Raw genomic sequence first — 26312 nt, 5'->3', positions numbered from 1 at the left:
TAGCATTGGACGAAATGACGATTAGATGTTTTGAATATTTGATCAATTGACGATTCGAGGTTGTTAGCATTTTTTAAAAAAGATATTTTATTTAAATAAATTATATTTTACTACATTTAGATTTGACAGACATTTGTTAAATTACAATTTATACAAATTAAAAATTATAACACTTTAAAATTAGGTTATTATAAAATTATAAAAAATAAACTTTGGCTTATACAACTATTTTATCAGTTGAAAGTTTGCGTGAAAAAATTTTATAATTGCTTATGATTATAGAAAATGCGAATTGGATATTTTGATTATTGGCTTAAAAATAAATTATAGAATAAACTCATTTTATTAATTAGACTTTTATATAAAATCACATTATATTCAATGTTCTTTAGATCATTTGAATATTTATAACCTTTAAATTAGATCAAATGACTATTAGAGCATTTGCATAAACGGGGATAAACAGGCGTCTCCTTTTATTTGATCCTCGATTTAATTGATCCTCGAATTATATTTGAAATTTCCCTCTTCTTTCAATCGTAATTATTCAACCAATCACGAAAAAGAATTTACGTACGCTACGCATGCGTCTTTGTATTCGTGGAGGTACGAGGTTGACGTATATTTGTGACACATCACCAAAAGAAGTATTTGCTATTTGTTAATGGGTGTAAAAACCCTTTAAAACAATTAAAAAATATATTAAAAACAGTGAAAATAATAATTTCCCAGTGTCTAAATAATTAAAGATCTATTTTACAATAATTTTTATTCTATTTGTCATCGTTTTGTGAGTTTAAATATTGCTCCAAAAGTGTTCATAACCAATAAATTAAATTGTCGACCAATTTAATTGTTTACAAAATTCTCCAATTATTGTTTTTAATTAAATTATTTTTTTCATCACTATTGACGAGAATTGTAAATCTGACAGAAGGTGAATTTCATTGTAAATCGACTTTTAGAAGAACACACGTCAGCTAGGCACACATTTTGTATACATATATATGTATTAGTTGATGTGAATTGCATATGCAGACATTCCATCAGGTTTTACCATAGGATTTAAATATTTTTTGAGTATCCTGCCAAAAAATGGTTAGTGTTTATATAATAAATGACAGAAATTGTCGTCTCTATTTTTAAATAATTAATTGATAAACTTGACATCTTTTTTTAGGTGCTCATTGCTGCTGCAGTATGTACGAAAGCAGGGAAAAGTAAGTCACGTTTTTTATTCCTTAGCATGTGAATATTTACAAAATATTAACTATCTTTTAATATTTATTAATATTTCGATAGTTAGTTAGTTTCAATAGTTTTTCGATTTGATCAGTAATTATCCAAGATTAGTCACTCCGGCTTTTGAAGGCAAATGTCACTTTGGTATTTCATCATGACATTTGATGTAAAAAGGAATTTTTTATCAATTACGTGTTATTTTGTTATTTTAATAGTGTATTATATGATTAGATGATTCGTGTCTAGTATCTTTGGTATTTGGTTTATTAAACATTTTTGTAATAATTTTTAAACTGATTTATTTTTTTTAAATAATTTTATCAATAATATACTTGATTGTTAACTTATTTCTTTGTTATAATAAATGAATTTTATTTTCAGCTATTATTTCTCGTCAGTTTGTGGAAATGACGAAAGCCCGAATAGAGGGATTATTAGCTGCATTTCCAAAGTTAATGAGTTCCGGTAAACAACACACTTTTGTTGAAACAGATTCTGTTCGCTATGTTTATCAGCCATTGGAAAAATTGTATATGTTACTAATAACAACAAAAGCCAGCAATATTCTCGAAGATTTGGAAACATTACGGCTTTTTGCCCGTGTGGTACGTTATAATAAAATCTACAATCTAAAATTAATTTTAAAAAATAGTTGAGAGAAAAATTCAGGGAAAATTTTTCTATTATTAGATTAAAATTAAAAAAACTATTTTCTTTTTAGCTTCCAGAATATTGTAAATCAATGGACGAACTAGAGATAGCGGAGAATGCATTTAATTTAATTTTTGCATTCGATGAAATAGTGGCACTTGGTTACAGGGAGAGTGTAAATTTGGCGCAAATAAGAACATTTGTCGAAATGGATTCACATGAGGAGCGTGTTTATCAAGCAGTTCGATTTACGCAAGAACGTGAAGCGAAAAATAAAATGCGCGAAAAAGCAAAAGAATTGCAGAGGCAACGTATGGAAGCGAACAAAAAAGGTGGCATTAAAAGTCCAAATTTTGGCGGTGGATTTGGAAACAGTTCATTTCCATCGAATCCAACTATTGGCGATTCGGCGAATTTCATGCCTGAGCCGGTGAAGCCAATACAGTACTCGTCAGTTCCGTAAGTTAAAAAAGAATTTAAAAGAAAAGAAAAAGAATTTAATTTTGAATTTTCTCCAAAATGAAATTTTTGTATTTATTATTTTTTTTAGAAAAACGACAACCGCTGGACCTGGTGCAATGAAATTGGGTGGTAAAGCTCGTGATGTTGATTCATTCGTTGATCAACTTAAAGAAGAAGGCGAAACTGTATCGATGAATAATTCCAGTGCTGCTGGAAAGAAAGTAACAAATCTGCCACAGCAAATTGTTAACACAGAGCCGTATGTATTTTTCAATAGTAATTGATTTTTTTTATTTTCTACATTCTTTTCCTGTTATGGCTTAAATTAACTTTGTTTTTTTTGTCCAGGGTTCATTTGAGGCAAGAAGAGAGACTTAGTTTACGCGTGAGCAGAGATGGTGGCGTTCAATCATTTGAACTTCATGGATTGGTGACGCTAAATATTTCTGACGAGAAATGGGGTCGTATTCGTGTTCATCTGGAAAATAAGGACACGAAAGGAGTTCAGCTACAGACTCATCCGAATGTTGATAAGGAATTGTTTAGGATGCAGTGTCAAATTGGATTAAAAATCCCCTCTAAACCCTTTCCAATTAACACCGATGTCGGTGTTTTGAAATGGAGGTTACAAACTCAAGATGAAACTGCACTGCCTCTTTCAAGTGAGATTTATTTCTATTTTTGTAGAACTTATCGTACTTTTTTTCTTTCGATTTCCTGTTTTTCCTCTTTTCTACATTCTACCTTTTTCCTTTGATTTAAATTTAATTTTAATTAATCAATTTAATGTTAATTTTAGTAAATTGCTGGCCATCTGAGAATGGAGACGGTGGATGTGACGTGAATATTGAATACGAATTGGAACAGACTGATTTAGAATTAAACAATGTTCAAATTGTCATTCCTCTTCCTCTGGGATGTAATCCAGTTGTGAATGAATGTGACGGTCAGTACAATCACGATTCGAGGAGAAATATGCTAACATGGTCCTTGCCAATTATAGACGCATCAACAAAATCTGGATCTATGGAATTTTCCGCCCCTTCATCAACGCCTTCTGATTTCTTCCCTCTTCATGTCACTTTTACATCAAAGACATCTTATGCCAAAATTAAGGTAAAAATGAAATATTTTTCCAATCTACTAATAGTTATTTAATTAATTTATTAAATAAATAACTCTTACTTAATAAATAGCTTTTACTCATTTTTTTAAATTTCTCAAGGTCCTTAATGTTTTCCTGGTTGAAGACGAGACACCTGTTAAACACTCAGTGGAAACAGTTTTCTTCACAGACAATTATGAAGTGGTATAAAAACGAAAAAAATTGACATTGCCACTGTATTATAACATCTCACTCGTTTGAATTATAGTTAATTGGACATAAGAAGTATTAGTGCATGAGGATAAATACATTTAATTCAAATGTTGAGCTTAAGCTGCGGCTTATTTCTTTGTAACCTAGGTAATAATATAAATTGTAAAACACTAACACAGTAAAAGCGAAGTATTTATCTTCGTTTTATAAGAAAAAACAAAACAAAAATATTTTAACATTCCTATAATATTGTTATTTTACTTTAATTAAAAATTTTGTTCATTTTATCCATATTTTAGTTTTATTAATTAATTAAGTTTGCTTTTTCAGATTTATTTTCATTAAACAATTTTTAATCATTTATAATCATTAAGATAATTAAGATAATTAACTAGTAGAATTTAAAAAAGAAATCAAGAATAGTAAATATTTTGTTTATGTATGAATATAATTTTATTTCATTTTTAATTAATTACATTTTATAACAACAATTCCAATGAAAAATATTTCAACTATGTACATCAATTAAAAATTTTTATACATTTGTACAAATTATTCATGTAGATAGCAGAAAAATGGTAAATTTTAAAAAATAGGTATATAGAAATCTTTTTTTTTTGTGAACATTATTATATGAATTATAGACAGTTTGGAAATATAGACAGAAAAGTGAAATTAAGTATCTTCTCATTATTGTGAAGTTTTACACTCCTTTTGCAAGCGAATTACTTATATTTACTTTTTATGTAATTTATTGTCTGGAATAAGAGTTGAAACTTCTAGAACTTGACGTGCAGCATTATTGATGTGTCGAAAACGATCGGGACCTAAATGTACACCTCCATACCAACGTGTCACGACAACAATAACGTTTTTCACATCAAGTATCTATTGATAAGTTTATTTTCTCGTTATTTTCTTACTTTTTTTTACTTAACATATAAATAGAAAAGTAATTTTTTTTATACATAAAAGAAATGTAAAATTTTTACCTGGAGAAGATGAAGTAGTCTCCCACCAGCCTGAGCTTCACCATCATCTTCACAATCCTGAATAAATGTATTTTCTTTGCAAATTCTATAGGCGTAAATATTGTGCGCTGCATTAGCGATTTTACGATTTTCTTTGAGTTTATCCAGAACTTGACTGTAAAGCAAAAAAAAAAATATTTAATTCCACTTCTTATTACTTTCGATTCTTTCACGTTTTTTAAAATTATTTTTCAGTCAAATTTTCTAAACTTACTGAACTTGATCAATTGTTAAAATTGTCGCAGCATGACCTTGAAATGAACTTTTTCTATCGAAAATCACTTCTCCATGTGTAATTTGACATTCGTTATCAATTAAATTAGTTTTTGATAACTCCTGGTTCTCTATTATAGAATTTTCAACAATTGAATTTTCATTATCTGATGACGAATCGTCTTCTTTATTTTTATTTTCACTGTTTGACTGAATTTCTTCTCGCACAACTTCTATCCACTGGAATATTATACTTTGACCAATATTGGAACTAGAATTGAAAGCATCTAAATTATTATTTATTTAAATGTAAATTTATAAATAGAGAATAATAATTAAGAGGAATGAAAATTAATATTAATAAGAAGAGCTTACAGATATGTTTCATCTAAGAGATGTTTTAAATTAAGTTTCTCAGAATTATTTAGATGTGGTGCAGATATTTCATAAGAGGGTGGCGATGATAAAGGATAATCATTAGGCAATTTAAAATACAAATTTACATAATTCTCATTATCCTTAATTTTAATACTAAATACTCTATTTTCCTCATCCTCTGATTGCCAATCTTTATCATAAATTGCAGAGAGAGCTTCAATTTCTTCTATCTGTAAAACGAAACATATGTTTGTAAATAATCATTACGATTTAATACATTTTTTTATTTTTATTCATTCGAATTCGTTATTTATTTGCAAATAATAACTTTATAGTTAAAAAATAAAAAAACGAGAAAAATCTATTAATTCAATGAATTAATGTTTGTTAATTATTTTTTTCTTCACTTCTCGAAATTATAAAAAATTCAGAATTCAGAATAAAATATAAAAAACTTACTTGTTTTGTTAAATTATCCATTTATAAACAATATAATTTTTCAAATAGCGTTAAAATATTTTTTATCCATATAAACTTTAATTTATTAAAATATATTCCAGGTGTTAATATCATAATATTCTATAAGGATAAATTTGTTAAGAATTATTTTTATATTTATAAAATAATTAAAATATAATTTAACGATCAAAGGTTATATTTGTTTTTATAAATATAACCTAACCTAACATAAATCAGACAAAAATCATTTTTTAAGCGGGCTTTTCAAATAATATATGAATTAATTAATAATAAATTAATATAAAAAATTTTTTTTTTTATCAGGAAAATTAAGAAAATTGAAACGTATTTTTATGCGAAAATAAATTTTAGGCGAAAGTAGAATAGACTCTTAAAATTATTATTTATTAACTTCTAAATACGTGATAAATACAAAGAATTTTATTTTTAAAATAAAGTTAGTCAAAATAGAAACTATTTTCTTATGTTAGAAAATAGTTTTGAACTTGACTAACCTAACTTGGTTTCGCGCCATTTTAACGGCCGTCATTTCCGGTTAGAGATTCCCCAGTGTAGATCGTGCTCAAGTAGCTCTGTGTTTTTCGTTGCAAAATTATAGTTTTTTCTAGTGATCAGTGTAAATTAAGATAAAATATTGTTCGACAGTTGTTTAAGATTGGAAATATATATAAATTTCGGGTGAAATAAATGTAGTTTATCAGGATTCGTGAATAATAGTTGTCGGTGTTCGCGGTATTCTCGTCCGCCATATTGCTTTTGTTGAGATGGTTGAGATAACAACTTTTTTCATCTTTTCCGACGTTTGATTTAAAGTTTTAGCTGCTTAAAATCGTAAAATTGTTGAATTCTCGTGCTTATTTTTTACTTTCGAGTAGTTTTGTGTTAATCGTATGAATTATGTGTCGTGAAATTCAGTCTTAATGCGTGGATTAGCTTTTGCCCATTGTTCGTCGTCTTTTTCGTGTCGTTGTCGTTCGTGTTGGAAATTCGGAACGTGATTATTTTATAAACTCTGAAACTTGGATTAAGTTTTTGCATTTTTCGATAGTGTCGGGGTGAATAAATATATTTTTCGTCGCGAGTGTTGTTTTTTACTTTTCAACCGGAAGATATTTGTGTGCATAAAGGTAAAAATTCGCTCTTAACGGGGCGAATATTATTGCTGTATTTAATGTTGTATATATGTATCTAATATTTATTATTATTCTTTTTTTCAGGAAACAGAAGAAACAGTCTACATTTACAGGATATTAACAACCAACAACAACATTTACGGAGTGATCAACAAATGTGAGTTCTTTGGTAATATAATATGAAATTCATATCTCAAATTTGAGGTTATGGATGATTGTTTACGAAAAATTCCCACTCGGAGCGTATTGTGCAGAATAATTTTTACATTAACAAATGCACAAATTAACACAGGGTTGCTACGCATTTTTAATTAAATATCTTTAAAGAATAAAATTGTTTTCAATAATTCTAATGAAACTCTTTGCGTAACAATTCAATTTTTTTCAAAATAATTTATTGTTTTGTTTCAAAATAATAATGTTTAAAAATCTTTTTAAATTCTTGTCAAAATTGCAATTATCTTTATAAATAATAAAATTTTTCTCCGAAATTGAATTATTTTCAAAACATTTAATAAAATTCTCGGCAGAATTTCATTTATTTTTAATTCAATTTTCATTAAATTTCTCGAAAAATGTAATTATTCTTGAAAATTTTATTAAAGTTTGTCAAGAGAATTCAATTATTTAAAAATTTCTTGATAAAATTCTTTATGAAAATTCAATTGTTTAATAAAAGTTTAATAAAATATTTATTTTTATAGTTAAATAATTGAATTCTCGTAGAACTTTCTAATAAATATTTATTTAAAAATGAATTTCAAATTAAAATCTTTGAATATTTGAACTTTTCATACTTTAAATTAAGAATTCTATAGAATTAATTTTTCCCAATAACTTAAATGGATTTTTTTAAAATTTTTTGAAGTTTTTAATTTCTAATATATATTTAATTGAAGAATGTAAGAATAATTGAAATTTCGTTAAATAAATTGTAAACAAAAGAATTTGAAAATTCACAAAGAACTTTTTCAAAAGTTATTTTAAAAAATTGATTTGAAGAAGAATTTTAGTTGATAATTCCAGAAATGAATAATCGTATTGATGAAAATAATTTTTGAAAAATATCTTAATTTCTATAAAAAGAAATAATGATTTATTTATGAAGTTATTGATGTTTTCGAATAATTTTTCCTGAATTAACATTAAAAATTGATAATTAAAACTACCTTTATTTTCTTTTTTCTTGTACATACATTTTATTTGCTGATATGAAAAATGAACTTACACTGGAAAAACTAAACTACAAATTAGAGTACATATTTTTGTATGTATTTTAATGATTTTAATTATAGAAAAAAATTAAGTATTTTAATAATTTGAGTTGCTTTTTTTTGTTATTTTCTAATTATCTAAAATTGATAATAATTACAACTATTAAAATTATAATTTAGATGTTACAATAATTGTGTCTTAACGGTATAAAAATATTTTGAAATTAAATCGGAAAATGGTTGAATTTAAAAAAAGTTTAATGCTTTCTACGTTTATCACGATCGTCTCTTCGCTGATCGCGATCATCTTTACGTTTAGTAGGTGGATTAGTAGATCCACTGGCTCTTTTAGCTTGTGTCAAGAATTGATCCAAACCAAATGGATCCTCCTCTTCTTCTTTCTCAAATTGTACGGGACCTTGACGAGGATTTGCTCGATCTGTTCCGCTGAATTCCTTGTCAGGAACGAACCTGTAAAAAAAATGTGACGATTAGATTCCCTCTAGAAGAGTAGATCTGTTCTAAATTAAAGAAGATTAAAATAATAATTTGATAATTCTCGAACCTGTTTGTATTTATTATTTTGTCCATATCGTCGCCATAATTATCCTTATCGATATTTTTGCCAGGACGATAAATTTGCGTGCTGATTGAATTATCCCTCCATGGTTTATCATAGACATTGTACTCATCGTCGTGTCCAAAACCACTGTCCATTCCTTTGGTGGTGTTAAATAATCTTTGATCAAACAATTGCGATTCACCGGAATTGATATTTTTCGCTGGCATTCCAAGGGCAATTTGTTCACTGATATCACGTTCACGTTCACGTTGAAGACGTGATCGTTTATCAGGTGCGGCGCGTGCTAAATTTCTTTCACGTGCACGATCCTTGTGACGTTCTTGTCTAAGTTGATCTCTCTCGCGAATATCCTCCGATTTATCTGAAAATATTTACAAATATTAAAAAACAAATACTCCGATTGCATTAAAATTAGAAAAACTTTTTCCAGAACGTGGAAAAAGATTAATAAGGAAAAAAAGTGAAAGATTTATCGCTCTACCTAAAACAGCTGCTGTTTTTATTCCTGCACGTTCATCACGTGCTTTTTGAGCGAGTTGTCGAAGATGATCTTCCTTCTTCTCCTTCTCCTTTTGCGCCAATTTCTTCTCGAGTTGAGCACGCATTTCTACAGCTTCTCGAGCTTTTCTATCTGCAATGTACAATGCGTCGGATAATTTCGCAAAATTTTCATTCAAATGGTTCTGTTGTAATCCTCGTCCATCGGCTGCCAAACGCTTGTCAAGCGGAATTGTGTATCCCTGTAAAGAACCATTTGTAATAATTTTAATTCACAATACTGTAATAAAAACAGGATTTATTAAAAATATTTTCATAAGTTACTGATTACAATAAAAAATTAAAAACTTAAATTTTATATTCAGAACATTTATAAATAATTTTATTCAGTGACACAAAATATTGTAATAAAAATTTAATTTGAAGATGAAAAAAATAAATTTCGTTACAAATGATTGCAGAAATTTAATTATTTTCAAAAAGTTAAAAATTTGTCTAGAAATCAGGGAAAACTCCTAAAAAAGTTTTTCCATTTTTTTCTAACCTTAGCGTTTTTCCAGTTACTAATGCAGGGCGGAATTTTCCATTCCTTTTGTTCTTTGACAGTAACTTTTCTAGTTGGCGAATGAAGTACCGGAGCTGGTGGAGATGGTGGTCCTCTTGGAATTTTCTTATTGATTCTGAAAAAAATTAGTTCATTTCAAATTTCACTTTAGACTTGAAATACAATTATGAGTATTGAATATATTCGAATATACAGTTTTGACTCGACAAACAAATTGATTTAAATTTAAATTTCAAGTTAATAAGTCAACTAACTTGAATTTAGGAGGTTCGAGAGGATCAACTTGAGCTTCGACCATACGAATAACTCTTTGCTTTGCGCCGGAATTAAAAGATTGTCCTTGTTGAGAGGGTGTGTAGCGAATATATTGAGCAGGTGCTTGTTTTTCTGCACATCTCACAGGCATAGCCGCTGCTACCTTAGAACTTATAATATTTTGCAAAGCCTTTGCAGTCTTTTGACTAAGTTCATCTGAAGTCTCATCGGTAGGCAATTGCATGGAAATGTCATTTTCATTTGTTATTTCTGATGGTAGAAGATCACTGAGTTTGCTGTAGACAATCTAGAAGAGAAGTGAATTTGCAGTAATTAGAAAATGAATTTTAATCTTCTTATTCAATCAATCTTTATTAAGTTCCCGATAAGTGTCTAATAAGTTTATTGCAAATTATTTCTTATTAAAGTCGAAGTTAACTTTCTTAAGTTAAAGTTAACTAAAAGTTGGATCAATAGGGGTTTAAAAAAATAAAAAAATTGCTCTTTAACAAAAGACTTACTTTGTCCTTCGAGTGTCCTTGTCTGGCTATAAGGTCGTATTTAACTTTTCCTTGAGCATCTAGTTGAACAGCAAGAGCATTGCTCGTTGATTCTTTACCCTTCATTCCCATTCCAAGTGGATATTGGGCCACTTGGATTTCCGGAAAAGCTCCACCATCTCCATAATCCTAAAAAGTAAATTTCTCCTATCAGACATTTATTTACAAAAAAGTCCCGTTTTTTCTAAATACTATAAAAGTTTCTAAATATAATTTAGAAATAAATTTCTAAATACTAAATACTATAAACAATACAGAAACTTGTCACTTACTTCTTCGCATCGGGGAATCCATCCTTTTCGTTGGCCATAAGGAGGAGCAGTGACAACAGCTTTCACCAAAGCTGATACAGGTCGTTGTCGAAGTTTTTGTTCTCGAGCTTCATCTTCTCGATCCCAAACAACTTGACTAGGAGTAGGCAGTAAACTGTAAAAAAAATCAAAACTTACTTAGTGAATAAACAAACACGAATATTTATGAATTTAAATAATTAGTCTTTTCACGCAAAAAAATATTTGAGGTTAATTGTATAGACAAAAAATTAAAAAGAAAAATTCGAAATACTTGCAAAACTTATTTATTATTTAAAACATCTAAAGTTATTCTCATTTTCGAGTTTTAATGTTTGTTAAATTATTAAAATATCAATAAAAATAAGGGACATAGATTTCTAACCTAAATATACAATCAACTGTTAGTTCAGGGAATAAAGTAAAAATGAGTAAAGAGAAAGAAAGTAAGAGATAAGATCCAGATTATTAACGTTTTAATAATGTTTACCTGGCTAAGGACATTTTGGTCAAATAAAAATATTAACCAAAATTTTTACACTTTATTTCTCTAAACACGACGACATTGGACATTGACGTCATTGACGTTGCTGAAAGTTTACACGAAATCACACTAGAGGGCGTGAAATATTGATCGATCATGCGTAGAAAGATGTAAACTTGAGCGGAAAAATTTGAAAACATAAATGTTTTGGAATATTTTTTTTTTAATTTTTGCGTTTAGAGACAACAAACTATGTTTTGAAAATTTGTCTAAATAAAATTTTATTACATAAATATAAAATTTCCATCTCTTAATGACTAAGTATACGTTTTTTGAAATGTAATTACATTTCAAGAATCATTTTATCTGATGACAGACAGATATATAAAAAGAGCAGACGACAAGTCGGAATTTATATCATTGTTTACATTTGAAGTGGATTTATATAGTAAAACTGTAGTTATTATTAATTTATTAATATTGTTTTATTAGTATTGTTGTTATAATTATTACTATTGTTATTGTTTTATTACTGTTAGTATTATTTTATTACTATTATTTTTAATATCGAATTTTTATCGGTGTTTGTTATTGTTTATTATCATTAGAATTATATTATGACTAATGTAATAGTGTGATTGCATATTTATAAAGTTGTTTGAATTAATTTATCATCAAAAGGAAACGACGTTTCATTGTGTTTACTATAGTTTCACAATGGCCATATTAATTCTAATTAATTGTTAATATTGCTCATATAAAAATATTAAAAAATGGAGAAATCAGATCAGAAGAATACAAAAAATAATATGACAGAAATTCCAAAATATGGATTTAAAGTGAAATTAAATCATAAATTTCCTGAGAAATGGTCTCAAGCTGTAAAACCAAGAATTAAACAAATTCCACAATTTATATCATTAGGATGGAGGTATGATTATTTAATTATAGTTTTTCATGATAACTTTTTTTTTAAAATTATTATAAAATTGTAAATGATTTTAATCTCAAGGTGTTTTGACAGATACAAGACGAGAGGTTATGTTTTTGTAAACATAAAAATGTAAATTTTTCCAATTTTTCCTTGAAAGAAAATGGACTTTAATCAAGATTTTTTTTCTCAATTTGTTTATTATTTATATAATATCTAACTTCATTATTTGTATTTCCTTTCGCTTTTGATTGACCGGAGATTTTAAAGGTTATGTTTTGAAATGTTTCTTTTTTTTGTTTTCTTTTCATGTGATTCATTTTTATTTATTTATGTCTGATAATAAAGTAATATTTTAATATTTATTTCTTTCAAATTTAAAATTAAACAAATTTTTAAAATTTTATTTTCAAATTCAAATGAAGGTATTCTTTTTTTATATAAAAAGAGTTTTTTAATTATTGTGAGTACATATTTTTTCAAATTAGACCAGAAAATATAATTTATTTATTTAAATTAATAATTTTTTTTTTTAAATATTTACTTATTTATTTAGGTTTAGTTTGATAATAAATAAAAGTTTTGTAATTTTTTTTATTATTTTGTTCCATATAAGTTCTGAATTTTTTGCCAATAAAATATTTTCAAAAATTTCTAACTGCAATTAAAAGCAAAAATTTTAATTATAAAGAAATTTTATATTTTTTTTAACATTAAACTGTAAATATTTTTCAAATATTTTTATAAATTGCTGATTGCAATAAAAATTAAAAACTTTAATTTTATAATTGAAAAACTTTATAATTAATTTTAATCATAGTGAAAATATTGTAATAAAAATTTAATTTGAAAAAGAAAAAAAATAAATCTCGTTCATTAATACGTTCAGAACTTTAGGATCATATTTTATTATAATTTTTTTGAACTTTCAAAACTTTAGGAACATAATAAATTTCGTTGACTTGAACATTAAGAATTTTCAGGAGATTGATTTCTGTAAATCTAAATTTACTTTATAATGGGTAAATTTTTTGTTTATAAATAAAAAGCCAAATGAAAGGGAAAATTGGAAAAAATTCTTTTTCAAATAAATATTTCTTAGCTTTTGTAGGCGAATGAGAGATTAATATTGTTATCCTGATGAATTACAGATATATGATGTATTATCGTCAAATAAAGAGGAAAGGTCGTGTACCTATGATGGATTATATTAATACAAAAACAGGTTTACAAATGTATGGTAAGATAAGTTATCTATATAAAAGTGGTACTATTATCTTTCAAAATATCTTAAATTAATAATAGATTTTTCCAAATAATTATCAACCGAAAAGTACATCAGGACTCGAACTAGATCCATAAATTTGCTTGAAGTCCGTAATAGTCAGTTTTTTTTAAAAAAAAAGAGGTTCGTAAAATCCGTAATTTGACTGAAAAAGGACGAAAAGTTCGTAAATTCTACGATATAATTTAGAGAATTTTAGGGAAATTACAAATGATTGCCAAAATTCAATTATATTCAAAAGTAATTAAATTCTTCTCCAAAATTTTATTATTTTCAAAAATTTTAATAAAATTCTTTGCAAAATTTCAATTATTTTCAAAAATTTACCTCAATTCAATCAAAAGAATTCATTTATTTAAAAATTTGTTGATGAAATTCTTTATGAGAATTCAATTTTAAGAAACATTCAATTACTCAATAAATTATTTACTTATGTATTTAAATAATTGAATTCTAGTAGAATTTTCTAATAAAAATTGATTTAAAAATTAATTTTAGTTAAAATTTGAGATAATAATTAAATATTAAAAATGAATTTTTAGAAATAATTTAATTTTGAAAAGTTTAATTGAATTTTTTAAATATTGTTTGAAGTTTTTATTTTCTAATATATATCTAATTGAAGAATTTACGAATAATTGAAAATTCGTAAAATTAAATATTGTAATTAATAAATTTGTAAATTGTCAAAGAAATTTTTCGAAAATTATTAAAAATAATTGATTTAAAGAAGAATTTTAGTTAAAAATCTATATTAATAATCGTTGTATTCCGGTAATCTGTTCGCAGTTTAAAGTTAGTTGCTATTTGCCTTTTGTTTTCTAACTTTTTAAATCATTTTTCTTTTTAAATATATTTAAAATTTTAAAATTAATGTACTAAAAATAATTTAATTCTTGTAAAGTATTTATAGAAGAATTTGAAAATAATTGAATTAATTTCAAGAATTTTATCAACACTTTTTTTTAATAATTGAATTCTTTCGAGAAAATGTAATTAAAATGGTATTGAAAATAATTTTATTTTTGGCTAGTTATTTATTAAAATTCTTTAAAATAATTGAATTGTTTTTAAGTCAAGAATTTCATTATTTTTATAAATAATAAAATTTTTTGCTGGAATTCAATTATTTTAAATACAATTTTAATTGAATTCCAAGGAAAATTAAATTGCTTTTATACATTTTTTTTTTAATTTTCTTTAGAATTCAATTATTTTCAATAATTGTAATAAAATTCTTTGCAAAAAGGTCAATTTATAAATAATAAAAATCTTCGTAAAAAATTCGATTATTTTTATATAAATAATAAAATTCTTATCAGAATTTCACTTATTTTCAATAAAATTTTTAATGAATTCCAGAGAAAATTAAATTATTTTTAAACATTTTTTTAAAATTCTTCAAAATAATTCAATTATATCAATAAATATTACATTTTTCACAGGAATTCAATTATTTTAAATACAATTTGAATAAAATTTTCTTAAAAAATTCACTTATTTTTTAAAGATTTTGCAAAAATTCAATTATTTGTAGAAATAATAAACTTTTTCGCAGGGATTCAATTATTTGAAAAAGTTTTAATAAAATTCTAAATAATTTTGAAGAAGTTACAGTAACAATATTCTTAGAATATAAAATAATGATTTTATCACTGGGCTATCTTCATGTTTTATAGTTATGAAAAAATTTAATTTTAGTTTAAAGTAAAATCTTCTTTTATTTGACTCAAACTGGTTATATTTTTGTCAATAATTGGTCCGTAATTTTCTATGTTTGGTCCGTAAAGTCCGTATTTTTACTTGCACTGGTTCGAGCCCTGAGTACATAAATTGGGAGATAATTTCAACTCTCGTTTATAGTTTATTTCTTTTCTTTTTTTTTAAATCCATAATGTATATAAACGAATTCAGAAACCCAAAGTGGATTGCCCCTTAGTAAAATTGACTTCACGTATACGCTTTATTAAATATTAGTGTATGCGCTAGGTGCACCAATCGGTGGAATTGGAGGTGGTACAATTGGTCGCGGTTTCAAAGGCGAATTTTGTCGATATGCACTCCAGCCAGGAATGTATAAATATAACACGATTCTTGCTAATCAATTTATTGTCACCATTAGTGATACCGATGGAAATGTTGTTTATAATCAGGTTCTATCTACACACAAGTAAGAGAAATGTATCATTGTTGCAATTTATTAACTAGTTTCTCTAATTAATGGATAAATTCCGTAATTTGTCATTTTCATTCGAGTATTGAAAGCGAGCTGTAGGTAAATGCTTTTGAAAACTTAATCTTTTAATTGATTGATATTAATTAGTATTTTCTATTCTCTCTTTTTCATTGTCGAATATCTCGTTATTGAAGAATAGGAATTATTCTTTTGGATTTTAATTTTCTTTTTAATATGACAGGCCTTGTAAGCATTTAAAGCAGTGGAAATGGGAATTTAAAGGTGAAAATGCAACATATACGGCGTTATATCCTCGTTCATGGACCGAGTACAATATTGAGGATCCAGCAGTAAAATTAGTTTGTCGTCAAATTTCGCCAGTGATTCCTCATAATTATTATGATAGTTCTTTGCCTTGTGCTGTTTTTATATGGAGCGTTGAGAATAATTCTTCGCAAGATTTGAATGTCAGTATAACATTTACTTTTCAAAGTGGAACAGGTGACGTGAAGGATAATCGAGGTAATTTAATTATAGAAATCTGTCTTATATTTAGAAAATAATTTCACCTTCTTCAAAGAGAAATTATACTGTGATCTCTGTTATAATTATTTTCTTTTTGGACATATTCGTCAATAGGAATAGGTGTTAGTGGTTAATTAAATTTTTTAGGAGACAAATGGAGCGAGCGTTTTGAGATTGCTGATATTGATGATGATATTTATGGTGTGATGATCCATCAACAAATTCGAGGAATGCCGTGTACATATGGAATCGGTTCGAGGTCAAAAAAAGGTGTAAATGTAACTAGAAAATTAGCTTTCGATCCTCAAGGTAATGGCGCAAGTGTATGGGATGATCTTGAGGAGGAAGGTTCTCTAAAAGAAGATGCGACGTCGACTTCACCAAAGACAAGTAGTGCATTCTTTTTAGAATTCCTTTTTTGAAACTCCAAATAATTATGAATTTCAAACTAATCGCATAATGAGACTTTTTCGAATTTTTTTTCACATATTATGCTCCAAAAATACTGAACGTTCAAATGAATAAAATATTTTTTTTCACAAATTACTAACTGCAATAAAAATTGAAAATGTAAATTTAACTATTTGTATTATGTATTTATAATTTTTTTTTCAAATCTTAACATAAAATAATGATAAGAAGATAACCATCCATAAATAATAAGAATGATCCTAAAGTTTTAAACGTTCACATGAACAATATTTATTTATTTTTTGTTCAAATTAAATATTTTTTACAATAATTGTGCGTTACTGTCAAAAACAATTAATTATAAAGTTTTTAAATGTAAAATTTAAATTTTTGATCTTCATTGCAATCAGTAATTTTTGAAAATATTTTTAATAACAATTATTTCATTCATTTGAACGTTGAAAACTTTGAGAGTATTACATCCTGTGGATATTCAATTTATTATTGTTATGCAAATTACAAAATTTTTTATTTTCAAATATAAATTTTTAAAATAATTTCACAATTAAAATTTGAAAAATTCACTTATTAAGTACAAAATTAATTATTACTGTTCATATTTTTAAAAAATTTAATAAAATTTCATAAGAAAATTCAATTATTTTCTAAAATTTTAATAAATCCTTCTAAACAATTCAATTATTTTTTTAAATAGTAAAATCTTTACAAAGATTCAATGATTATAAAAACAATTTTAATTGAATTCCAAGGAAGAGTTCAATTTTAAAAAAAAAATTTAACACATTTCGAACAAATTCAATTTTTTTCTAAAATTTTAATAAATCCTTCGAAAAAATTCAATTATTTTTATAAATAGTAAAATTCTTCGCAAGAATTCAATTAATTTTATAAATAGTAAAATTCATTGCAGAAATTCAATTATTTTCAAAACAATTTTAATTGAATTCCTCGGATGAATTCAAATATTTTTAAATCTTTCCATAAATTTCAATTATTTCCTAAAATTTTAATAAATTATTCGAAACAATTCAACTATTTTTATAAATTGTAAAATTCTTCGCAAGAATTCAATTATTTTCAATTCAATTTTAATAAAATTCAATTGCTTTCAAAATTTTCAATTAAAATTATTAACAAAAAACCCGATTAGTTTAAAAAAAAATGCAAAGAAATTTTTCAAAAGAATTTAATTAGGATTTTTAAAAATTGCAATAAAATTCTTTGCGAGAATTCAGTTATTTTCTTAAATAATAAAATTCTTTGAAGGAATTCTATTATTATCAAGTTTTTTGATAAAATTCTTTGCAACAATTCGATGATTTTCAAAACATTAATTTTAAAATTGAAAATATTTGAAAAGAAATTTTAGTGCAAATTTTTAAAAAATTATTTGTGTTTTTAATATGTATTATTATTTAATTAAAAAACTCTCGAATCATCCAAATTTCGTTATATTGAATTGAAAACAATTGATATTTAGACAAATTTTAAGTGAACTTTGTAAAATTAATTTTTTTGATACGTGACGAAAAACTATTGTAAAGATATTTTAGTTCGAAGAAGAAATAAATAAATTTCATTCATTTGAACGTTTTGAACTTTAGGAACATATTTTACAAAAATTATTAAACTTTTGAATTAATTTAGTTAAATTTTCTAGAAAATAATTGAATTTCAGAAGAATTACAGTTGGAATTTGTAGAAAAAATTTAAAAAAAATTTTATTACATTTTTTAGAAGTAATCGTGTTTTTTGAAGAAAAATCTTTAAAATATTAGGATTATTTAAAAATAATCGAATATTACAAACAATTAAAATTAAAGTTCTTATTGAGATAAAGGAAAAAGTTAAAATTTTTCTGGAAATTAGGGAAAAGTCAGAAAAATAGAAAATCAATTTTGTGACAATAAAGAAACGAATTTTTCAATTTTTTTTGTATTTTGAATCAATTAAAATGGTTTTTTGTATTTTAAACTCGATCTGAGGTCTGATTGTAGGACGAGAAAAAAAACATTTAAACTTCTTTTGCGATCTATTGAAAATGGAAATAGAAATTTGAAATTCGTAATTATTTGCAATTTGGATATTTGAAATACTTCTTTTATTTTCACTGATTTTTATGTGTACATTTTTAAAAAATATTTCTTCTCTTTTAGAGCAGGCAATTGGCGCTGCAGTTTGTAGTCGTATTTTCGTGAAATCCAACGATAAAAGTGAAATTGAATTCAGTCTTGTTTGGGACATGCCAAAAATTAATTTCCATTGTAAAATGCGAGAATATTTAAGGTGGGAGATGAAGTGAAAAATTTACGACTCATTCTAATATTTGAATTCGTATTGATTAAATAATAAATTTTTTCCACTGATGTAGATATTACACGAAGTTCTTTTACGAGCCGGATAGATCGTCAGCACCGGAAATTGCTCGCTATGCACTATCGCATTATAAATTATGGGAAAGGGATATTTATCGTTGGCAACAAAGTATTTTAGAAGATGTTAATTTACCCGATTGGTATAAATCAGCTTTATTTAATGAATTATACTATATTTCGGATGGAGGGACAATTTGGTTGAGAACTGATGAGAGCGATAATTTTGAGCCAACAGATCCACGGTTAGATTTTTTTCCATATTTTCTTTTGATATTATTTGAAAATTCAATTTTTCAATGCTGGTAGGGAGAATATTATCTTTTTTTTTCTTTTTCTCTGTTCAGAATTGAATATGGTCGATTCGCTTATCTTGAGGGTCACGAATATAGAATGTACAATACTTATGATGTGCATTTTTATGCTGCATTTGCTTTGGCTCAACTGTGGCCTAATCTACAAGCGTGTATTCAATATGAATGTAGGGATAATGTTCATATGGAGGATCCTACAGTTTGGAATACATTATACGATGGAATAAGACAACCGAGAAAAAGAAAAGATACGGTTCCTCATGATATGGGCGATCCTGGTAAGGAAATTTCCAATTTAAAGATTTAAACTGGTTTTTTCTTTTTAAACAAAATACAGGCCTCGAATTTTTCCAATTTTTTCGACGTATTTTTAAAAATTGCGACTTTTTCGATTTTTCTTCAAAATATTGCAATAAAATACCATATTTTTAGTATAAAATGAAACCTATTTCGATTTTTATAGCGTGAACAATAAATTTAGACAAATCTTTCAAATATTATTTTTGAATAATTTTTGAAAGATAATTAAATTTTTAAAATATACCTATTATTAAGAATTTTTTGAATGATATAAATTTTGTAAAATGTAATTGAAAATAATTGATTTCTTGCAAGTATTTTATTACAATATTTAAAAATCAACTTTTGAAGAATTTCAATGGCAAATTTTGAAAGTAATTGAATTCTCAAAAATTTTAATAAAAAATCTTCAAGTGTAAATTTAAAAATTAAAATTATTAATGAAAATTAGTTTCTAAAAATTATATTAAAATATTTTTGCATAAAATAATTCTCAGAATTTTTTCATTCTAATTTTTATTGAAATTCAATTATTTTTAATATTTTCAATTAAATGTTTCCAAAAATTCAAATACTAATATTGAAATTAAATAACTAATATTAAATTAGTTTATAAAAATTATATTAAAATATTTTTTGGGAAAAATAATTCTTAGAATTTTTTCATTCTTATTTTTATTAAAATTCAATTATTTACAATATTTTCAATTCAATGTTTCCAAAAATTCAAATACATAAAATAATAATATTACAATTTTTTATAATTATTTTTAATATGGAGAATTATTTTTAATTATTTTTAATTATGGAAAAAACAATCATGTTAAAAATTTTTAATTAAAATTCTTCAAGAAATTAATTAGTTTTTTTAAATTATACAAAAAATTCTTTAAGGAAATTAAATTATTTTCGAAAAAATACATTATATTTTTAATAAACTAATTTTCAGAATTGTTTTATCCTAATTTTTAAAAATTTAAATTTACCTTCGAATAAAGTAAATTAAAATTGGTTGAAATTTAATTTTTTACTCCTATTAAAATTTTGGAGAAATGTTCTTATTTATAATTAAAATTTTTCAGAAATTTGATTATTTCTTTTATATTTTTCGAAAATTCAATTAATTCTGAAAGATTCTACCAAATTTCAATTATTTATAAAATATTTTACCATATTTTAATTGTTTGGAAATTTTCCGATTGTATATAATTGAAAAACTATTATCTTTCAAAAATTATTTAAAAATCAATTTTAAGAATTTATTTATTATAATTTTTTGAAAATACACCTTAATAACTTTAAATTAAAAAAATGCCTTATAGTTGCAGTTATAATTATTATAAAAAATTGAATTTTTGTAATTAAATAATTGAATTCTCGAAGAATTTTAGCAAAATTATTAAAAATAATTGGTTTAGAGATAAACTTTAGTTAATAATTTCAGAAAATAATTGAAGTTTGGAAGTTGTAGTTTTTAGAAATCTTTAAATTTCAAAAGGTTTTGAATTGAAATTTTTTAAATTAATTTAAAATAATTTAAACTAATTTTAGTTAAACAAATAGAAAGTATTTAAATATTTATTTAACAATTAACAAAATTATTGATGCTTTGAATCAGTGAAGGGTTAGAAAAAAATATAATTTTTGTGACATAAATAAACGACTTTTTCGACTTTTATTGCGCCTTAAAGTCATTCCGAGGGCTGAAAATATAAAATATTTTTTCTTTATAAATAGATGAGGAACCGTTTAAATTACTTAATGCTTACAATATTCACGATGTGTCAGATTGGAAAGATTTGAATCCAAAATTTGTTTTAACCTGCTTTCGAGATTACAGTTTGAGTAAAAATTTCCAACAACTTGTGGACTTTTGGCCGACAATTAGAAATGTGAGATTTTGTGTTTAAAAAATTATTTTTCGAAAATTGTGGTATAGTAGATAGTATTGATAGTTTGCTAATAATTTAACGGCTTTGGCAGGTTGTTAATCATTGTTTATTATGGGATACGGATAATGATGGATTAATTGAAAACGGTGGTTTTCCTGATCAAACTTTTGACACTTGGGTGATGAAAGGTCCTAGGTATGGTGGTATATATATTTTTTTTTCTCTGAAAAACTAATTAAATTATGGATTCATTTGATTAATTGTATAGTTGATTCTTTATATAGTGCTTATTGCGGAAGTTTATGGCTCGCTTCGCTTTATTGCGCCTCGAAAATGGCCATTCTTTTGGGGGAAGATGATGATGCGAAAAGGTATCAGGAAATATTAGAGAAGGGAAAAGCATCTTTTCACGAGAAACTCTGGAATGGCAAGTCTCAAACTTTCTCAAGATATCTTTGCCACACTTTTCTTACTTATTCCACTTTTCTCACAATTTCTTTCTTTCTTTCTTTCTTTCTTTTTTTTTGGTGTTTGTTGCATATAAGACAAGTTTTATTTTGCACTGCTTATTTTGCACATTTTAAAGTGGTTTTCTCTTTCGTGAATTGGAAAATTATTTTTGTTCTCTATTTGCTAGTATTTTTTTTCATTATTTGAATTTTTGTTTTTTTTCTCCCTTAGGTGAATATTACAATTTTGATAGTGGTAAATCAGAACACAAAATGTGTATAATGAGTGATCAACTTTGTGGACAATGGTTTTTGCGAGCATCTGGTTTTAAGCATGAGGTTCGTTTTTTGAATACATAGTTTTTTTTCGATCAATTTTCGATAAGTTGAACTGGATATAATTTATGCTCTAGGTTTTTCCTGAGGATAAGGTGAAATCTTCATTGGAAACGATTTTTAATAATAATGTTATGAAGTATAAAAATGGAGAGCAAGGAGCAGTAAATGGATATGTTCCTTCGTTAGGAATTGATATGGTGACGCCGCAGAGTGAGGAAATGTGGACAGGTGTTACTTACGGTCTAGCAGCTTTAATGATTCACGAAGTTCGTTTCTATTCTTTGAAAAAATTTTGATTTCCAATTTTTGGTTTTTCTACAAACTAGTTAATAAAAATGATAAAAATTCGTTTCAGGGAATGATTAGGGAGGGATTTAAAACAGCGGAAGGTGTTTATCGAACTGTTTATGAGAAAATTGGAATGGGTTTCGAAACACCGGAGGCACTTTACGAGAATAAATTTTATAGAGCAATAGGTTATATGAGACCTTTGTCAATTTGGGCAATTCATCTTGCCTGGACTTCGAGGAAAAGAAAGTGATAATTTGTTGCCTTTGTCTAAAAAAGTATACATAATAAGAGTAGATGGACAGGTAACGTTTTTTAACACTTGCGTAAATGTTGTACAATATTAATGTCTGTTCGTTAACAATTTTAGTTTCAATTTCAGTGTTCAAGTTGAATTTCTTCAAATATGTTCCATTTTTATACAATATATTTACAACTGTGATTTTTTAATCAACTTTTCTCAATAAATAGTAGGATACATTAATCCGATATGCCATTTAAAAAAAATGTTTTATATGGAATCTTTTAAAAATATTTTTAAAACATTTTTTAAAAAATTTTTTAAAAATATTTTTAAAATCTTTTAAAAATTAGGTTTTAATTTTCTTGCTACTTAATAAATACTGATTTTATGAAAATTCGTGAGATTTAATTCTATCTCATTGTTCTTTCTCTAACGAACAAAAGAAAATAATCGGTAAGCATTAATGTATCCTATTATTTTTTTTCTAATTAAAAATAAAGTGGTTTGAATTTTTTTCTACCACTGATAGGCAGTCAGGAAAGAAACTTAATTCTCAAGAAATAGACAATAAAATTGGACTAAAGGCATCGAAATGTTGTTACTGTTTTTAACAATTGAAACTATAATTTTTACAATTTTATAAGTTGTTAGATTTTTTACTATATATTTCACCTTCTTTTGTAATTTTTACATTTTTACTGTCTGTTTCTTATTGTATAGTAACGTTGCTAATGTTCAAGTTTATAATCAATGATTTAGAAGAAAAAATATTTTTTCCTGGTACATAAAATTTTCATAAATTTTATTTTAAACTGTTTTGTATACTTTTTAGAAAAATCACTTAAAAAAGAAAAGTTTATAAACTTTTTTTTAAATTTAAATTATTTTTTATTTTATTTGTTTTTTGCCTCTTTTATAGTTAGTAATGTTTAAAAATATTTAATTTAACAAAAACTTCCAATCATCTGAACTTTTGAATCATTTTTTTTCTTTCAATTGTTGATTATAAATGATGTGAACTTTAAGGACGTTGTATCGTAAATATTATTTATAAATTCTTAATATATTATTAAATAATATTAATATATTAATATTAGTTTTAATGATAATAAAAGTAATATATAATAATAATAGTAATAATAATAATATTAATAACAGTAATAATTACAATATTCAGGAATAATAATAACAACAAAACAGTAACAATATAATTCTTATACATAATTATATATATGAATATTAATAACGACTTACCATTTTGTTTAAAAAATACGATTTTCTATGACAATCTTACAAATATCAAGAAAGCCTATCAAAGAAATAATATAAATGTTCTTATTTTTAATGATATTTTAATCTAACTTTTTATAATGTCTATATTCGTAGAATTTGTATATCTATTTAGTTTGAATTGTGATAATGTAATAAAAAAATAATGAAAAAGTTGAAAGATAAAGCTCAGCTTTTTTCAACAATAACCTTTATCTTCATTCGCTATATTTTTAAAAAAAATTTAAGCGCGCATAAGTAATAATATTTAAAATTTAATTTTTAATTTCAATTTCTTAATAAATCGATTTTATATTCATTTCTAAATTAAATTTTTAGATTTTTAACCTTAATTTTTTATTTTTGTGTTACAATTTTAATGACACTTGTGTATAAAATTCTTCTCTGGTGACAATAAAATACTGTTGGGAGAAAATTTTCAAATTGATATTCTGCTAAATTGCAAGGAAATAATTTAACAAGAAAATTAATTTTTTTTCTCTCAAATAATGACAGTGTATTTAAATCCATCCGACTTTCAACCCTTTAATTATTTTCCATTGTGGAACTTTTTAGTTGCACGTTTAAAAAACGATTTAAATTGATGGCAATTTTCATTGCGGTTACAATTTTACGTAACAATTGATCAATTGAATTCAGATATTCTTGACTTATTCAAACGTTTTTTTTTTATTTCATGCGCATTGTCCTTATATTAGAAAAATTGTTTTTTTTTTACTTTAATTCTTTGAAAAATTCAGAGACAAGTGAGGAGGAAATTGAGAAGTGTAATTTATATTCGAAATTGTTCAATTTGAGTGGGTAATCTTTTTTTGCCTAATTTTTATTTCTAGAATTTTGATACTGATGGACAGTACTGACTTGATTGCCTTTGGAGAGAAAAAAGATGAAAGGCCGATTCATTTCATTAATTTCGCGCAAAAATAGTGTATAGAAGGAAGGTTTTTATTTTTTATATTTTGTTGTGTTTTTTTTTAGAATAAACATTTCGTTAGTCAGAAAAATGTGGAACATGTGACATCAGAGGAGATTTTATGGTCCGATATTATCGTTGTTTCTGCTTCTGTTCACGCAATTGATCGCGTTGAATTCATTCGACAATTTTACAATGCATACTCGCTGGTAATCTATTGTCATTTTCCGCCAATCACTTGTGGGGTGCACAAATCAGAGGTAGGATGCAAATATTCCGAATGAATGACGATTTCAAAAGAGCAATTTCTAGTGACGTGTACAACTCGTTAAAATGTTTTATTACCTAATTGTGATATATGTTCAAATTATTTTTTTATACACACATAATGTTTATATAATTACAAAGTTTAAAGTCCATAATGTTGATTAACGAAAAATTTTTTTAAAGGAATTTAAATATTACTTTTAAAAAATATACAACAGTTTTTGTTGAAATATAAATAAAAATCTTGTTTTTTAATTTATTTTTGTGACAATGTTGTTGCGATTTCTTCGAGTAATATACTTATTGTCAATGTTTTTTTTTTGCAACATTCTGAACTTCAACTTTTTTTATAATTATATTCAACATTTAATTATAAATAATTTGAAATAGTTAAAGATCTCGGATAGTATAACTTTTTGGACTTTTTAAAAATTCATTATTAAAAATAAGGAAATATTTCTTCTTTTTTTATGATTTAATTATAAAATATATTTTTGGATATTAAACGTAATAATAATTTAAATTGAGGGAGAATTTTATAAAATGACAACTCTTTCTTTTGACAAGAAGAGAAAGAGAAAAAGAAAATAATACATATACATTCCTCGCTCTGTAATGAAACAAAATTCTCAACTTAAAATAATAGGTATTCTGAAATGCTGAAACTGCGCGCTCTAAACTTGCAAGCTGTTTCCGTATAAACGACAGTCGCAATTTTTTTCAACTTTTGATTTAATACTTTGCCTATAATTCAAAAACATTTGAGGAATACGATGCATATAAACGATCATATCCATCTGTCGATATTTTATCCTTAATTTTTGCAGAATTTCCTGTGCATTATATATTAGTGGAATGAATGAAATATGTAATGATAATACGGTTGCCGATGAATAATGCATAGTAGGATATACTGTACTATAGATATAGTGAATAAA

At 25.1% G+C, this 26312-nt stretch overlaps 4 protein-coding genes across 4 annotated transcripts; 2 read left to right on the top strand and 2 right to left on the bottom strand.

Moving 5' to 3' along the window:
- Positions 1–620: 620 nt before the first annotated feature.
- LOC122512918 (coatomer subunit delta) lies at positions 621–3960 on the top strand. Its single transcript, XM_043629063.1, has 8 exons — positions 621–1098; positions 1181–1220; positions 1624–1847; positions 1964–2352; positions 2444–2614; positions 2704–3017; positions 3155–3471; positions 3581–3960. Exons 1-8 carry the CDS (start codon positions 1096–1098, stop codon positions 3668–3670), a joined length of 1548 nt encoding a protein of 515 aa, XP_043484998.1. The 5' UTR covers positions 621–1095; the 3' UTR covers positions 3671–3960.
- A 62-nt stretch (positions 3961–4022) lies between these two features.
- LOC122512919 (protein IMPACT-like) lies at positions 4023–5925 on the bottom strand. The gene is made up of 5 exons (XM_043629064.1): positions 5755–5925; positions 5293–5525; positions 4919–5188; positions 4666–4819; positions 4023–4561 (listed from the first exon to the last, which is right to left on the bottom strand). The coding sequence occupies exons 1-5, from the start codon at positions 5773–5775 to the stop codon at positions 4409–4411; spliced, it is 831 nt and encodes a 276-aa protein (XP_043484999.1). The 5' UTR covers positions 5776–5925; the 3' UTR covers positions 4023–4408.
- A 2139-nt stretch (positions 5926–8064) lies between these two features.
- On the bottom strand, positions 8065–11487 carry LOC122512898 (puff-specific protein Bx42). Its single transcript, XM_043629033.1, has 8 exons — positions 11364–11487; positions 10856–11009; positions 10545–10712; positions 10023–10330; positions 9748–9883; positions 9187–9445; positions 8688–9066; positions 8065–8593 (listed from the first exon to the last, which is right to left on the bottom strand). The coding sequence occupies exons 1-8, from the start codon at positions 11375–11377 to the stop codon at positions 8380–8382; spliced, it is 1632 nt and encodes a 543-aa protein (XP_043484968.1). The 5' UTR covers positions 11378–11487; the 3' UTR covers positions 8065–8379.
- A 387-nt stretch (positions 11488–11874) lies between these two features.
- On the top strand, positions 11875–23748 carry LOC122512896 (non-lysosomal glucosylceramidase). Its single transcript, XM_043629030.1, has 14 exons — positions 11875–12288; positions 13440–13528; positions 15563–15743; positions 15991–16271; positions 16422–16664; positions 18863–18992; positions 19078–19323; positions 19426–19670; positions 21430–21584; positions 21676–21779; positions 21869–22011; positions 22266–22372; positions 22447–22638; positions 22728–23748. Exons 1-14 carry the CDS (start codon positions 12131–12133, stop codon positions 22911–22913), a joined length of 2460 nt encoding a protein of 819 aa, XP_043484965.1. The 5' UTR covers positions 11875–12130; the 3' UTR covers positions 22914–23748.
- Positions 23749–26312: the final 2564 nt, after the last annotated feature.

The sequence above is a fragment of the Leptopilina heterotoma genome, unplaced genomic scaffold, assembly GCF_015476425.1.
Source record: "Leptopilina heterotoma isolate Lh14 unplaced genomic scaffold, ASM1547642v1 Lhet_13, whole genome shotgun sequence".
Lineage (NCBI taxonomy): Eukaryota > Metazoa > Arthropoda > Insecta > Hymenoptera > Figitidae > Leptopilina > Leptopilina heterotoma.
This window is presented reverse-complemented; position numbering and strand designations above follow the sequence as displayed.

Bases quoted from the DNA above. Each gene is read 5' to 3' on its own strand.
- LOC122512918 (XM_043629063.1), top strand. The intron at 1,848-1,963 runs GTACGTTATAAT...TTTTCTTTTTAG, and splicing joins TACGGCTTTTTGCCCGTGTG to CTTCCAGAATATTGTAAATC. The intron at 2,353-2,443 runs GTAAGTTAAAAA...TATTTTTTTTAG, and splicing joins ATACAGTACTCGTCAGTTCC to AAAAACGACAACCGCTGGAC.
- LOC122512919 (XM_043629064.1), bottom strand. From the start codon at position 5,775: ATGGATAATTTAACAAAACAA. The intron at 5,189-5,292 runs GTAAGCTCTTCT...TTTCAATTCTAG, and splicing joins CTCTTAGATGAAACATATCT to TTCCAATATTGGTCAAAGTA. The intron at 4,562-4,665 runs GTAAAAATTTTA...ACTTATCAATAG, and splicing joins GACTACTTCATCTTCTCCAG to ATACTTGATGTGAAAAACGT.
- LOC122512898 (XM_043629033.1), bottom strand. The intron at 9,067-9,186 runs GTAGAGCGATAA...AAATATTTTCAG, and splicing joins AAAAACAGCAGCTGTTTTAG to ATAAATCGGAGGATATTCGC. The intron at 8,594-8,687 runs GTTCGAGAATTA...TTTTTTTTACAG, and splicing joins AAAATAATAAATACAAACAG to GTTCGTTCCTGACAAGGAAT.
- LOC122512896 (XM_043629030.1), top strand. From the start codon at position 12,131: ATGGAGAAATCAGATCAGAAGAATACAAAAAATAATATGACAGAAATT. The intron at 12,289-13,439 runs GTATGATTATTT...GATGAATTACAG, and splicing joins TTTATATCATTAGGATGGAG to ATATATGATGTATTATCGTC. The intron at 19,324-19,425 runs GTTAGATTTTTT...TTCTCTGTTCAG, and splicing joins TTTGAGCCAACAGATCCACG to AATTGAATATGGTCGATTCG.